The sequence below is a fragment of the Salvelinus fontinalis genome, chromosome 13 (assembly GCF_029448725.1).
Source record: "Salvelinus fontinalis isolate EN_2023a chromosome 13, ASM2944872v1, whole genome shotgun sequence".
NCBI lineage: Eukaryota > Metazoa > Chordata > Actinopteri > Salmoniformes > Salmonidae > Salvelinus > Salvelinus fontinalis.
In genome coordinates this window covers 22,798,693-22,814,341 of record NC_074677.1, presented here as the reverse complement: position 1 = coordinate 22,814,341, position 15,649 = coordinate 22,798,693, and the positions used below count along the sequence as shown (strand labels likewise).

Sequence of the window (15,649 nt, the reverse complement as noted above, 5' to 3'; positions counted from 1 at the left end):
ATGTTTTGGAGCTGGAGAGAAAGAAAAATGTACTGCAAATTGACGTCCTGAATTTACCAAAAGAGCTACTGCAAATAGGAATGTGTGTAGTCTATTGTCCCTAGTACACCTGGGAATCTAGCTCTCCAGTAAAATCCAGCTGGTGTTTTCTCTGTAGGGTTGAACCTCATGTACTGATTCTTCAGACCGGCAATAGCACTGGACACTGACTAAAATCCTGCCGACGGTTGACTTGTGGAGTCCAAAGAGACCATCCACCATCTGGAAACATCTAGTTGCATAGAACCGTAGGGCCACCAGAAGCTGAAGTAGTGGGGGTACAGCCTCGTTCCTATCACTCCCAAGCTTAATTAATGGTTGGTCCAATCTTTCTTTCCAGTTGCATTACAGAGTCGTTGGAGAAGCGGTATCTCCTTGAAAACTCATCGTTATCATAAAACTCAACAGGATTCAACCTGTCTCAAATTATTCTCTGAGAAATTATGTTGTTCTGGTCTCTCCACAGTAGATATGCTGCCATTTTAAATCAGTTAAACCATCTCAAGAGGCAGTTCAGAATGTCTTTTTAAAAAGGAGGAGCACTGGGGCTAGTTGCATTAGAAGCGGTGGGAGGTGAGGAAATGTTGGACGGGCAAGGAGGCATGGCTGAGTCAAATAGGAATCCTGACTTAATGAAGTGGTGATAAAAGAGCTCAGTCATGTGCTCCTTGTCAGTAACAACCACATCATCAACATTAGGGGACATTGGCAGCTGTGGGGAGGAGGGTTATTCTCTAGGTCTTTAACCGTTTCCCGGAACTTCTTAGGGTTAGACCCACAGAGAAAGAACTGCTCTCCTTAAAGAAACTAACTTTGTTTGGCCTTCCGGATTGCCTGAGTGCACTTAATTATAATTTATCTGAACGAGAGCCAGTCAGCCTGAGCATGCGTGTACCGAGCCTTTCGCCAAATGGAATTCTTGAGGTGGAGTAACTCTGCCAGATCACGGTCGAACCAGGGGCTGAACCTGTTTCTAATTCTCATTTTCTTTATTGGGGCATGTGTGTTATCAATATAAAAAAAGAAAGCCCAAGCGTATTCGACAGAGGGGATCATGCTGATTCTATACCAACTTACAAAGGAAAGGTCATGAAGGAGGGCTTGTTCATTAAAGTGGAGTTAGTTTCCTGAAATATGCAGTCTACAAAAAAACAAGACAGTTGGCGCAGATCTATCATTCAGGCCATGTGCTTGCATTCATGATGAGATACGATTGTTAGCTTGATAGTTAGAACGTTTGTGACTAAAACCATTGAGGCAATTGTATTTTCCTGCATGAACATTTTCAGTCCCCAGCGCATGCCATTTGCAGTTGAAATATATAGCCAATACATTTTGTACTGCATAACAGTGTAATTTAGATTATGGGTTCAGTAACAAAACATTTTCATAATAAACAGCTAGCAAGTGCTTGCATAAGCATGCTTGCCATAAAGTGTTTTATGTGACTGTTGTAAAGCACAATATTGAATCTACTCAATACAAGTGCTGCAATCTAGTGGTGTCTTTGCGAACTGCATGCTACTGCATTTCCCTGCAGAGTTTGTGAACTTGTGAAACGTACAGTTTCATATTTACTGTGAGCTAAAGTTTAATTCATTCAGCCCTTCTGGTTTATTAGTGTGTTGTGGTGTTTCAGCACAGACACTTCTGCATTTTTATCCACTGCCATAGATAGACAAATCTTTAAAGCTGCAATATGTAACTTTGAGCGAACGACCAAATTCACATAGAAATGTGAGTTATAGATCTGTCACTAATTGAAAGCAACTCTAAGAAGTGGTAGATCTGCACTATTTCTATGCTTCCACCTCTGAAGTATTTTTGCATCTTTTACATTTGGTTTTGTACACCAACTACAAACAGCTGAAAACGCAATATTTTTGGTTATGGAAAATATATATCACAGCGGTTTAGATGGTACAATGATTCTCTACACTATACTTGCTTGGTCACACTGAAATTAGGCGAACTATTAGAATTTTAGCAACCAGGAAATGGCGGAGTAATTTCTGTATAGTGCATCGTTAAGTTGTACCTAAGAAGGTAAACTGAACAAGGGTTTTGTATATACTTTCTTATTTATAGCGGATAAAGTTGCTTTTTGGTGGTTATAATGTAAACTACCAATAAAATGTTAATTCATGTTGTATAAAATAATGATAATTTTAATATTTAGTTAACAGCTCAATTTGGAGCACAACACCTCTAAACAAAAACATATCGGTAATCGGTGACTGTTGCCTCCCTAAAATTGGTATCGGACCCAAAAATCCTATATCAGTCAGTTCCTACATAGAATCATGATTCTTTTGAGTTTTTAGTTAATTGTTTGCTTGTAGGGGGGGGGGGTCCTGCGTGCTCATAGCCTTACTGAATCAAATGAACAAAAGGAGTCGAAGGATTCGTTCTTTTGACTGAAAGAGTTGAAAAAATCTGAGTCAGTAAAAGGAGCCGACCTTCCCATCACTAGTCAGCACTGCTCAGCTCAGAAGTGTTTAAATGGAATAGGTGACCATGCCTTGGCCCTCACCTGAGTTGTCTGGTGTACTGGGCTCTGTACTCATAGGCTGAGGGGATGTTGTTGTTGCTGTTTCTGCTACTGCAGCTGTTGCGGCGGCGGCCACAGCCAGGGCCAGCTTCTCTTGCTGGGCCTTGCGTGCCTGCAGTGTGTTCCACTCCTCCATCTCCTTGTCAAACAGGCCGTTGTCCTCCTTCACGTAGGCCTTCAGGTCCGGGGGGAGCTTATCCAGACCACTCAGCATCTGGCCCGTCTCCTTATCAAACTCCTCTGCACACACAACCAGGCAAACAGATAGTCAATATGGGAATTTATAAACTGGGTGGTTCGAGCACTGAATGCTGATTGGCTGACAGGTATGACTAAATATTTATTTTTACTGCTCTAATTACATTGGTAACCAGTTTATAATAGTGGTTTGTGGTATATGAACATCCTGTCCAAGTTGCAGCACAAACAGAGCCTAACAATAACTAACTCCCTTGCACATGGCATGTCCTCATCATATACTCTGAGGACAGTGGTCATAGTTAATGATGATCACAAGAAAGAAGAAAACAAAGCTGAAGTATACCACAAGAAAAGCAAGGTCAAAATAAAGACATGGGATAATGCTGATTGAGGAGCAGAAGAAGCAGTATCTACCTTCTATGAGGAAAGGCTTCTTGTCGTTGATGTACATGAGGCAGTAGGCGCTGGCGTTGCGGTAGCCTCCGAACGAGTCCCTGACCAGCTCCTCCCAGGAGGACTTGGTGACTGAGATGTCGTTGTACTTCATCCAGCACCGCTGGTGGGGGTCATAGATGTAGGCCCAGTAGTGTCCAGCATTGGCCTGGCCCTCATGCACCAACACCGCATGCAGCCGGTACGGAACCTGGGAGAGGGCGGGAGACAATGAGTGACCATCCGGAGTGAACACTGGTCATGGAAAAATGTGAGCGTTCTCAAATCAAGATAATAGTGCATCATTCATTAGGTATTTTTGTATTACAGCCAATGACAATGTATGGTATTTGTGTGAAGGTGTATTGTCAGGTTTAGGAAGGGAATATTTTACCTGCATCATGGACTTGTCAGAGTACATAAGCTCAATGGTCCTGTGGATTCTGGATATACTGCCCTGAAGATCTGGAGAAGAAAAATCCACCCATCACTAGAATTCATACATTTTTGTGCATGAGATCATAAGAGACAGACAGAGGTATAATACAGCATATTGGGTTTACAAGGCTGGATGAGGTCAGAGGTGATAAACAGTACCAGTCAAAAGTTTGGACACACCCCATTCAACGGGTTTTCTTTATTTCTTTACTATTTTCAACATTGTAGAATAATAGTGAAGACATCAAAATTATGAAATAACACATATGGAATCATGTAGCATCCCAAAAAAGTTTTACATCAAAATATATTTTCTAATCTTTCTAATCTTCCTCATAATCTTGGCATTCTCTCAACCAGCTTCATGAGGTAGTCCCCTGAAATGGTGTGCCTTGTTAAAAGTTAATTTGTGGAATTTCTTTCCTTCTTAAATGTGTTCGAGCCAATCAGTTGTGTTGTGACAAGGTAGGGGTGGTATACAGAAGATAGCTCTATTTAGATCAAGTCCATAGTATGACAAGAACAGCTCGAATAAGCAAAGAGAAAAGGCAGTCCATCATTACTTTACGACATGAGGCAATTAACTGCACCTCAGATTGCAGCCCAAATAAATGCTTCATGTTCAAGTAACAGACACATGTCAACATCAACTCTTCAGAGGAGACTGCTTGAATCAGGCCTTCATGGTCAAATTGCTGCATAGAAATCACTACAAAAGGACATCAATAAGAAGAAGAGAATTGCTTGGTCCAAGAAACACGAGCAATGGACATTAGACCAGTGGAAATCTGTCCTTTGATCTGATGAGTCCAAATTGGAGATTTTTGGTTCTAACCGCTGTGTCTTTGTGAGAGGCAGGGTAGGTGAATGGATGATCTCCGCATGTGTGGTTCCCACCGTAAAGCATGAAGGAGGTGTGATGGTGCTTTGCTGGTGACACTGTCAGTGATTTATTTAGAATTCAAGGCACACTTAACCAGCATGGTTACCACAGCCTTCTGCAGCGATACGCCATCCCATCTGGTTTGCGCTTAGTGGGACTATCATTAGTGGGACTATCATCAGGAAAATAACCCAAAACAGAGAATGCCAAGTGTGCAAAGCTGTCATCAAGTCAAATGGTGGCTACTTTGAAGAATTTCAAATATAAAATATATTTTGATTTGTTAACACTTTTTTGGTTACGACATGATTCCATGTGCTATTTCATAGTTTTGATGTCTTCACTATTATTCTACAATGTAGAAAATAGTAAAATAAAGAAAACCCTTGAATGAGTAGGTGTGTTTGACGTTTGACTGGTACTGTACGTACCGCGGGTGTCGTTCTCCACCTCACTCCTCCAGCGGTGCAGGCAGCCCTCCAGCACCCTGAGCTCTTCCTCAGTGATGTGGCGTGGCGCCGGGTGCATGGGCAGGTCAGGGGGCAGTCGGGACTGGGTGAAGGGCTTGTGGATAGGCACTCTCTGCTGGGTGGAGGGGGCTGGGGTGGGAGCCAGGGCGGGGGCCAAACCCTCTGGAGGGGTAGAGGGACCCTGTTCGGCTGTGCTGTAATGTCGGGCGAGTGTGAATAAGTCAAAACCACAACTCAATACTTCTGAACCACACTAATTCAACTGCTTAATCAGACTGATTTGCTGACAAAAGCAAAGTCAGAAACATGCACACATGAACACTTAAATCCTGACACAGGGAGACATGACTTGCCTTGAAGCGAGCAGCAGCTGCCCTGTTGTGCCACCAGGGGGTGCTGATGTATCAAAGTCCCCCACAGGAGAGGTGCAGACTGGCTTACTGGATGTAAACTCCATGGCGTACTGCAGGACATCTGCCAGAGGAAACCTCTTGGGGCCGGAGCCATAGCTCAGATACCTTGGGGACACAGAGAGAGAGAGAGCAGAACAGAGAGAGGATGACAAACCGTACTGAGAATGAGGAAGCATCTTTCAGTGAAAGAGTAAAAGCAAAGCAAGATACTTGGTTAGAAGCATAACAGATATGGTATCTATGAACACCCTCCCTTTGATAGTTGATCAACCTACGATAGTAAATAGAGGTGTGTGTGTGTGTAGCAGACCAGCCCACCTTTCCAGACGCTGTTGGAGTAGAGTCAGGTGCTCTTTCAGTCTCCTGATCTCCTCCCGTTTAATCCTGGTGATCTCTCGGTTCCTGTCCATATACCTGACAAAACAAAATAAATCATATAAGTTCCTTGGAAAACTATGGGTCTGAATCCCAGATTAAAGTACCATAACCCATGCTCAATGTAAAATCTCAATAATGTTTATTTTCTTTTTTCAAGCCCTTTAATTTGGAAGGGGCCTAGGAAATCCCAAATAATATGTTATTTAGGCTATGTGATGTGAATAACAGTTAATCTTAGCTGCTTACACCTGTTGAATTGAAACATTTTCCCTTAGGTACAGCTGGACTGGTAGGTGTGTTGGAGGTTTCCTTACCTGTCCATGTACAGCATGGAGGGGAACTCCAACTTGCTGTGGATCTTCTCAGGTCGACCCAAAGCTTGGTTGAATTCAAATCTTGACAGTTCAAAGGTCAAGACAGGAGGTAGTTCGGTAAACCAGTGCTGAAAGGAATTCCAAAATGTTTCTAATGGGTCAAATGAGTCATGCGGTATCCATAAACACATTTTTAATTGGGCACTAAGGAATCAGTAGTCTTGAGCAGCGTGTTTTGAAAGCATGCCTACATGACTCATGCCTGTTCCACTAATATTGTTGTGCCTTTAGTAGTGCCGAGTGACAAACCAAAATGTTATTTTTTGTATTTTAAACAACTAATTGACCAATGTCGGTTCAATTATTTGAATTTCATTTCGTTCCGTTTCTTTCTGTGAGCTCAATGCACAAATTGCGCAATTTCCCTAGCGATAAATCAGATCAAGATCAGGGTTGGGTTATAAAAAAATATCAGAAACTTTGAACATCCCATGGAGCACCATTACAAAATTTAAAGAATATGGCACCACAACAAACCTGCCAAGAGAGGGCTGTCCACTAAAACTCACGGACCAGGAAAGGAGGGCATTAATCAGGGAGGCAACAAAGAGACCAAAGATAACCCTGAAGGAGCTGCAAAGTTCCATAGCGGAGATTAGAGTATCTGTCCATAGGACCTCCTCAGGCCGAACACTCCACAGAACTGGGCTTTATGGAAGAGTGACCAGAAAAAGCCATTGCTTAAAGAAACAAATTGGTGTTCACCAAAAGGCATGTGTGAGACTCCCCAAACATATGGAAGAAGGTACTCTGGTCAGATGAGACTAAAATTTAGCTTTTTGGCCATCAAAGAAAAGGCTATGTCTGGCGCAAACCCAACACCTCTTATCACCCCGAGAACACCATCCCCACAGTGAAGCATGGTGGTGGCAGCATCATGCTGTGGGGATGTTTTTCCATCGCAGGGACTGGGAAACTGGTCAGAATTGAAGGAATGATGATGGCGCTAAATACAGGGAAATTCTTGAGGGAAACCTGTTTCAGCCTTCCAGAGATTTGAGACTGGGATGGAGGTTCACCTTCCAGCAGGACAATGACCCTAAGCATACTGCTAAAGCAACACTCGAGTGGTTTAAGGGAAACATTTAAATGTCATGGAATGGCCTAGTCAAAGCCCTGACCTCAATCCAATTGAGAATCTGTGCTATGACTTAAAGATTTCTGTACACCAGCGGAACCCATTCAACTTGAAGAAGCTGGAGCAGTTTTGCCTTGAAGAATGGGCAAAAATCCCAGTGGCTAGATGTGCGAAGCTTATAGAGAAATACCCCAAGAGACTTGCAGCTGTAATTGCTGCAAAAGGTGGCTCTACAAAGTATTGACTTTGGGAGGGTGAATAGATATGCACACGCAAGTTCTGTTTTTTTGTTTTATTTGTTTCACAATAAAAAACATTTTGCATCTTCAAAGTGGTAGTCATGTTGTGTAAATCAAATGACACAAACCCCCCCAAAAAACTATTTTAATTCCAGGTTGTAAGGCAACAAATAGAAAAAATGCCAAAGGGGTGAATACTTTTGCAAGCCACTGTAGTAAGGAGCTGTACTTTCCAACAGGCCAACATTCAACATGTTTTCTGCGCTAAACTATGCTCATTAAGTATAATGACCATAATCCATTGCGAGCCTACTTGTCCGTTCTGTGTTTCTTTTACGCCTGCTATGTTAGGCTACTGTGGGACAGACACCGAGAGGGAGAAAAGAAAACGCGATGGAGAGGGATAGAGAGCAGATGCTTCATGAAGTATCTCTACCTGAAAATACATGATCTGAGTGACAATAGTTGGTATTCAGCAGTCATAAATGTATGTGTTATTTACTTTGAAGTACTAGGCATGCTAAAATAGTGATTTTTTCACAGCAAAGGCAACAGCTCTATAGAGATGAGATGACTTGCAATGAAATAAAGTAATCAAATAAAACAATATCCGGCAGGGATATCCTTGTCTCATCGCGAACTAGCGACTCCTGTGCTAACTCCGACACATTGGTGCGGCTGGGTTGGATGGGCATTGTGTCAAGAAGCAGTGAGGCTTGGTTGGGTTGTCTTTCGGAGGATGCATGGCTCTCGACCTTCACCTCTCCTGAGTCCGTACAGGAGTTGCAGCGATGAGACAAGACTAACTACTACCAATTGGATACCACAAAATTGGGGAGAAAAAAAAAAGCTAAAAAAATTATTATATATATTTTTTTAAAGCACTAAATAGCTCAGCTGTAGCCTCTATTCTATATTATTTTTGTCACTATTCCAAGCAGGCATTTATGGTGTTTGTTAGACAGATAGGTTGGATGGGGAGATCTAACAGAGCTTGAGAGGATCTGCAGAGAATGGGAGAAACTCCCCAAATAAAGGTGTGCGCCAAGCTTATAGTGTCATACCCAAAAAGACTTGAAGCTGTAATCGCTGCCAAAGTGCCTCAACAAAGTACTGAGTAAAGTATCTGAATACTTATGTAAATGTGATGTTTCAGTATTATTTTTCTTAAATTTGAAAAAAAATCTAAAAAGCTGTTTTTGTCATTATGGGGTACTGTGTGTAGACTGATGAGGGAAAAAACGATTTAATCAATTTTAGAATAAGTCTAACTTAACAAAAAGTGAAAAAAGTCAACTGGTCTGAATACTTTCTGAATGCACGCACACACAAAGAAGTATGTTTCCCTCTTCAAATTAGTGGATTTGGCCATTTCAGCCACACCAATTGCTGACAGGTGTATAAAATCCAGCACACAGCCATGCAATCTCCATAGACAAACATTGGCAGTAGAATGGCCTTACTGAAGAGCTCAGTGACTTTCAATGTGGCGCAGTCATAGGATGCCACCTTTCCAACAAGTCAGTTCATCAAACTTCTGTCCAGCAATTTACAGTTAACTGTAAGTGCTGTTATTGTGCAGTGGAAACGTCTAGGAGCAACAACGGCTCAGCCACGAAGAGGTAGGCCACACAAGCTCACAGAACGGGACCATCGAGTACTTAAGAGCGTAAAAAAATTGTCTGCCCTTGTTTGCAACACTCAATACGAAGTTCCAAACTGCCTCTGGAAGCAACGTCAGCACAAAAACTGTTGGTTGGGAACTTCATAAAATGGGTTTCCATGGCCGAGCAGCCACACAAAAGCCTAAGATCACCATGAGCAATGCCAAGCATCGGCTGGAGTAGTGTAAAGCCTGCCGGCATGGGACTCTGGAGCAGCGGAAATGCGAACTCCGGAGTGATGAATCACGCTTCTCAATCTGGCAGTCCGACAGACGAATCTGGGTTTGGTGGATTCCAGGAGAACACCATCTGCTCCAACGCATAGTGCCAACTGTAAAGTTTGGTGGAGGGGGAATAATGGTCTTGGGCTGGTTTTCATGGACACTGTTTTGACTTAGGCGACCTGAAAAAACACAAGGATTTCAATGGCTGAAAAATCCTTGAATACATTTTTTTTACCGATTCTTGAACCGACTGGTTTAAAATTGCTCACAAAATAAGTTAAGGATTATTTAGTAGCTAATGGCAGCCTGCAGCACCCTAGTCGGCCTTCATTTTGAAATACTCAGTGAGAGGGGACAGCAATGAGCTAGCCTGCAACGTTACTTCCTGGATTAGTTTAAACTGCAAATGTTGCTTCCATGAGATGCCATCTTAACCCAACTTCCTTGGCTTCAAATGCGCTTTTGCGTCTAAGCATACGAATGAATGGTGTCACGTTATCGATGCATTAATGAGGTCGGGCACTGATGAAGGGGGATTAGGCCTGGCTCACAGTCTGCGTTCCAATTCATCCCAAAGGTGTTTGATGGGGTTGAGGTCAGGGCTCTGTGCACGCCAGTCAAGTTCTTCCACACCGATCTCGACAAACCATTTTTGTATGGACCTCACTTTGTGCACGGGGGCAGTGTCATACTGACACAGGAAAGGGCCTTCCCCAAACTATTGGCACAAAGTTGGAAGCACATAATCATCTAGAATGTCATTGTAAGCTGTAGAGTTAAGATTTCCCTTCACTGGAACGAAGGGGCCTAGCCCGAAACATGAAAACCAGCCAAAGACCATTATTCCATGTCCACCAAACTTTACAGTTGGCACTATGCGTTGGGGCAGGTAGTCAGTCAGTCCCCCACATCTCCTGAATTATTCAAACACCGTCTATTTTTAAATAGGCCTAGATGGGCTGTTTTAGTGGGTTACTGGTAACATTTGGTTGTCGAACAGAAATGTAATGGTACTTCCATTATAATTTTGTTGCCTGTACATTTTGTGTGTGTCTAACTATAGGTTTGGAACATGTTTTGGAGTTTCATTATCCCTATTACACATGAATTACAGTTAAAACTCCAAACTCCAGTGTTAGTTGGTTTTTAATGAGCAGCAGCACTGACCTCTTGTCCAGACTTGGCAGAGTTCTCTGCTGATGAGTGCAGGGACTCGATCTCCCCCTCAATCATGGCCGCCTCCAGACACTCATGCAGGTCCTTAAAGCCGTTCACCTGCAGGGGGTACTGCCCAAACATCTCGGTGTTCTCAAACTTCTTTCCTGTGGGGAAAGGGAGCAGCAGCACAGAAACGTAAACAACATTTATGCACCAACACAAGCATTCCTCACACACCAACACATAACCACAGTTGGGGCCGCATTACCAACAACAACTAATTGAAGAAGCACTGGGATTTGGTAGAGGCAGCTGTGCCCTATTATGCAGTATTATTGCTCAGAGGTGCGGACCTAGCCTGTGTGTAACATATGGCGAGGAAGTGGGTCAAGTGTGTGTGAGAGAAGACCCATTTCACACTAATTTACAGCCAGGTTGAGTTCAGCATCAGTCATCATAGCCAGGCCTGAGTTCAAATAGGATTTGTTTGATCGAGCCTATTCGGTATGCCAAATGGGCAGGGTTTATACTTTCTGGGACTTCACCATTGGTTCCATTGCACCGAGCAAGCTCAATTAAACTCAGAAAACAAATACTTGAACCCAGGGGAAGATCACATCCACTAACTGACTGTAAATACAGCACAGCTTGCTCCCCTGCAGAGCCTTAAGACTGCTGCATGCTTCAGTTTGGCTGGCGCCTAGCCAAACTCGGCTAGGCGAACCGAACGAGTGTGCTCGCATACCTTTGACCATACCTGCGGCAATAGTACTGTTCGGCCATCTTGAGACATCTTAGCCAGTATACACCTTATCAAAATAGTCAGAATTAATCTAAGATAACTCAAGAATTACATTTTTACGTTTTGGCCGAGGATATCTTAGTTTTACATCTAAGAGGATTTCTCAAGTAAAAAAAATATGCAAAAAATTAGTCGTCTCATAGCTGAATGACGAATACTACATTGAAGATGTCCTACTGCTGACCAATCACCAATGAAGGGGCTTAGACTTCAGCTTCCGAACTTCAGCTAGCCCTGAGAAAAAAATGTTGTGTGCAAGAACAGCCGAAATTAACAAAAACGTCTCAAAATGTCATCATAACATACGCACAAACTGTTCCGGATGGGAAGCATGCGGATGCCTTTAGCCAACCCACTGCACTGACTACAGCAGCTGAGTACTGACTGACAACAACAAAAAACAGAACCCAGAGAGGGGAAGATAGCGGTCATGCAAATGTGGCATTAAGATCATTTAAGGATGAGAGGAGCAAAAGCTGCCTTGCTGGCCCAGCTTTGTGTCTGGCCCAGTATTGGCATGCATAATAAGCAAAATTCCAATCAGACGTCAAGGTCCTCAAGGATCAATGCTCTGCAGCCCTGTGCTTTTACATGCGCCACATCTCATTAAAACAAGGTCACCTTTCATTATCGGGGGCAAGGACTCTCGCTCTCCTTGCTGCTGCTTCGAAGCAGGAAACTGACGGCTGAGCCTTAACTCTCACGTTACCTCTCCTCCCACCCAGGGACGTTCTAACATGCTTGCTTCCCTCTCTTACCTTCGAGAACACCAACAGCCAGGAACCGGCCATAGAACAGCTCCACCATCGGGTTTTTTGGCTTCTCACCCTCTCTGGGAACGGAGAGACAGAGCCAAAACACACACACTCATTGGGGTGAGTCACAGTGTGCGACATACACAATGGGTGGAAGAGTACGCTTTGTCCTCTAAGCCATGTGAATAATGCTCCTAGCCTCTTTTTTACATGGACTTTCATAAAATGCTTACTAAATTCACTACGATGCATATTCTGTATGAAAACACAGAAGGCATGATGTGTCCAGTCTCCTAAGGGGATGAATTACACAGTATGTGTGTGTGTGTGTGTTGACGTTAGCAAGGTGTGTTGTCGTACCGGTCCTCCTCTGCCTTCATCTGGAAGGCATCCTCCAGCCAGTCCAGCAGCTTGTGTGTGAACTCACTCACATCCTGCTGTTCAGGCAACACACAGCGAAACAGACCAATTACAACAATACTTACAGGCAACACACAGAGACAGAGCAATTAGAACATTGCCTTCACTGTAGAACAGAAAGCCTAGATCTCAGATGTACAGAACATAACCTCCTTTCTATGTTTTAAACCTTGGTTAAGTGGGCTTATACTGAAGGACTTGGTCATTGTTGAGGTAGATTTGATAACACCAGAGTCAAGTCAAATGTAATTGTTATGCTTCAAAAGCAACCATCAGGACCAGAGGGTGCCTTACAGACGTCAGTTGTGCCCTCTAATTGGGGTCAACGCTTCTCTAACCTCAGACACACAAAGCGACCAGAGTAGAGTGGACTACGGACATGACTGATGAGTACAGTGGTCAGACGGCCAAACTCGCAGGACCTTAACAGAAATATAAGCTCAGCATTATCGGGTTTTCGGGGGGCGGACACCGAATGTTTTACAGCTTATTAGCGTACACCTAATATGTTCCCCCTGTTGATAATGTTCATTATATATTAAGCTTGAACCAAAAGATTACATGTAACAAAAATGAAATACGAAATTATTTGAAATAATAATGTATGTTGATGCTAATATGATGCACAATATTCCATTATGTTTCTATATGATAACAATAGAGTAATATATTTAATATGCCATATACAATTTTCTTAAGTTTCACTAATTAATTTTAATTAACTTACTCATTATGACACACCCCTCACTACTGTCATTGGTTACACTAATTGCACTGTTTGTCTACATAACCTGGTTCAAGTATTCATGACATTACCCCGAGGAAGGCACAGTGATGCCGAAACGTTGGTAAATACCCATTACATTTCTTGGAGATTGTACATGGTGTGTGCGACATTCTTTATTTTGATAGTTAATAGTTTATTCGCCGTTAGTCAGCACCTCCACACAAACTATTATTCTGGGTGTGCGCCAGCTCATGTTTGTTTATCTACTATTCGTCATATTAACATTACAGTAGCTGATCCACATCCGACATCTACAGTGGCTTGCAAAACTATTCACCCCCCTTGGCATTTTTCCTATTTTGTTGCCTTACAACCTGGAACAAAAATAGATTTTTGGGGGGTTTGTATCATTTGATTTACACAACATGCCTACCACTTTGAAGATGCTAAATATTTGAGGTGAAACAAACAAGAACTTGCGTGTGCATAACTATTCACCCCCCAAAAGTCAATACTTTGTAGAGCCACCTTTTGCAGCAATTACAGCTGCAAGTCTCTTAGGGTATGTCTCTATAAGCTTGGCACATCTAGCCACTGGGATTTTTTCACATTCTTCAAGGCAAAACTGCTCCAGCTCCTTCAAGTTGGAAGGGTTCGGCTGGTGTACAGAAATCTTTAAGTCATAGCACAGATTCTCAATTGGATTGAGGACTGGGCTTTGACCAGAGTACCTTCTTCCATATGTTTGGGGAGTCTCCCACATGCCTTCTGGCGAACACCAAACGTGTTTGCTTATTTTTTTCTTTAAGCAATGGCTTTTTTCTGGCCACTCTTCCGTAAAGCCCAGCTCTGTGGAGCGTACAGCTTAAAGTGGTGCTGTGGACAGATACTCCAATCTCCACTGTGGAGCTTTGCAGCTCCTTCAGGGTTATCTTTGGTCTCTTTGTTGCCTCTCTGATTAATGCCCTCCTTGCCTGGTCCGTGAGTTTTGGTGGGCGGCCCTCTCTTGGCAGATTTGTGGTGGTGCCATATTCTTTCCATTTTTTAAATAATGGATTTAAATGGTACTCCGTGGGATGTTCAAAGTTTCAGATTTTTTATAACCAAACATTGATCTGTACTTCACAACTTTGTCCCTGTCCTGTTTGGAGAGTTCCTTGGTCTTCATGGTGCCACTTGCTTGGTGGTGCCCCTTGCTTAGTGGTGTTGGGGCCTTTCAGAACAGACTCTGGGGCCTTTCAGAACATATATATATATACACACACACACTAGGATCATGTGACATATCATGTTAAAAAAAAAAGTAAAGTCCACCTATGTGCCATCTAATTAATTATGTGACTTACGGAAGGTAATTGGTTGCACCAGATCTTATTTAGGGGCTTCATAGCAAAGGGGGTGAATACATATGCATTTTTTTTTTAAATTTCACTTCACCAATTGACTATTTTGTTCATGTCTATTACATGAAATCCAAATAAAAATCTATTTAAATTACAGGTTGTAATGCAACAAAATAGGAAAAACACCAAGGGGGATGTATACTTTTGCAAGGCATTGTATATTTGTAGCAGAGTTCAGCGCAATAGCGCAAGAGGCGGAAGGGGGGGGGGGGGGGGGGCATGGCTGTTGCACAAGAGGGAGGAGCAGTGGACCAGCCACCTGGCTCAGGTTGGGACTGATCAACCCTTCAGAAGGTGTCATGAGAAGCACCAAAACACCTGATGAAGGGACTAAAATCCATCAGATGTAGGTAAATAAAACACTGAAGGACCCCTAATTACACTTCACATTTAGCAGATGCTCTTATTCAGAACAACTTAGATGCATTCATCTTCAGATATCTAGGTGGATCAACCACATACACAGATGTAGTCCAATTTCTCCTCAAAGAAATGATGAGCAAAGTCAGTGCTAGTAGGAAAAGTCACTGCTAAGTTTTGGGGGATAAGAAACTCTTCAGAGGTAGGGTATCATATATTCAGTAGAAGGGCAGTAACTCTGCTGTCCTAGAATCAGGGGGAAGCTGGTTCCAACATCGGGATGCCAGGAAAGAGAACAGCTTTGACTGACTTCCTGTATGAGTGGGACAGCCAAGAGACCAGAGGTGGCAGAACGGAGTGCTCTGGTTAGGATGTAGGGTTTGAGCATAGCCTGAAGGTAGGGAGGGACAGTTCCCCTTGCTGCTCCATAGGCAAGCACCATGGTATTGTAGTGCAGGGTTTCCCAAACTTTAGAATTCATTTAGAATTTCTATTTCCACTTTACTGTTGGTTGCATTTTTTGGGGTCTAGGCCAGACTACAGTAAAGCCCTTTGTAACATCTGTTGATGTAAAAAGGGCTTTACAAATACATTTGAAGGAAAGGTTGATTGGTTTATCATAGCAGATTTTACAGAGTGA

General features: G+C 42.9%; 1 protein-coding gene across 4 annotated transcripts in view; it reads right to left on the bottom strand.

Annotated features, from left to right (window-relative positions):
• Window positions 1-15,649, bottom strand: part of LOC129868258 (ubiquitin carboxyl-terminal hydrolase 25-like) — a 69,223-nt gene that overhangs the window by 27,942 nt on the left and 25,632 nt on the right. For 3 of the 4 annotated variants that reach the window (XM_055942070.1, XM_055942072.1, XM_055942073.1), the window contains exons 8-17: window positions 12,460-12,536; window positions 12,103-12,176; window positions 10,552-10,706; window positions 6,120-6,247; window positions 5,746-5,841; window positions 5,368-5,532; window positions 4,976-5,208; window positions 3,618-3,688; window positions 3,206-3,434; window positions 2,573-2,830 (exon numbers count right to left, since the gene is read on the bottom strand). In XM_055942070.1, coding sequence (XP_055798045.1) covers window positions 2,573-2,830; window positions 3,206-3,434; window positions 3,618-3,688; window positions 4,976-5,208; window positions 5,368-5,532; window positions 5,746-5,841; window positions 6,120-6,247; window positions 10,552-10,706; window positions 12,103-12,176; window positions 12,460-12,536 — 1,486 coding nt within the window. The remainder of the gene's footprint in view (window positions 1-2,572; window positions 2,831-3,205; window positions 3,435-3,617; window positions 3,689-4,975; window positions 5,209-5,367; window positions 5,533-5,745; window positions 5,842-6,119; window positions 6,248-10,551; window positions 10,707-12,102; window positions 12,177-12,459; window positions 12,537-15,649) is intronic. The other variant, XM_055942071.1, reaches the window with a different exon arrangement.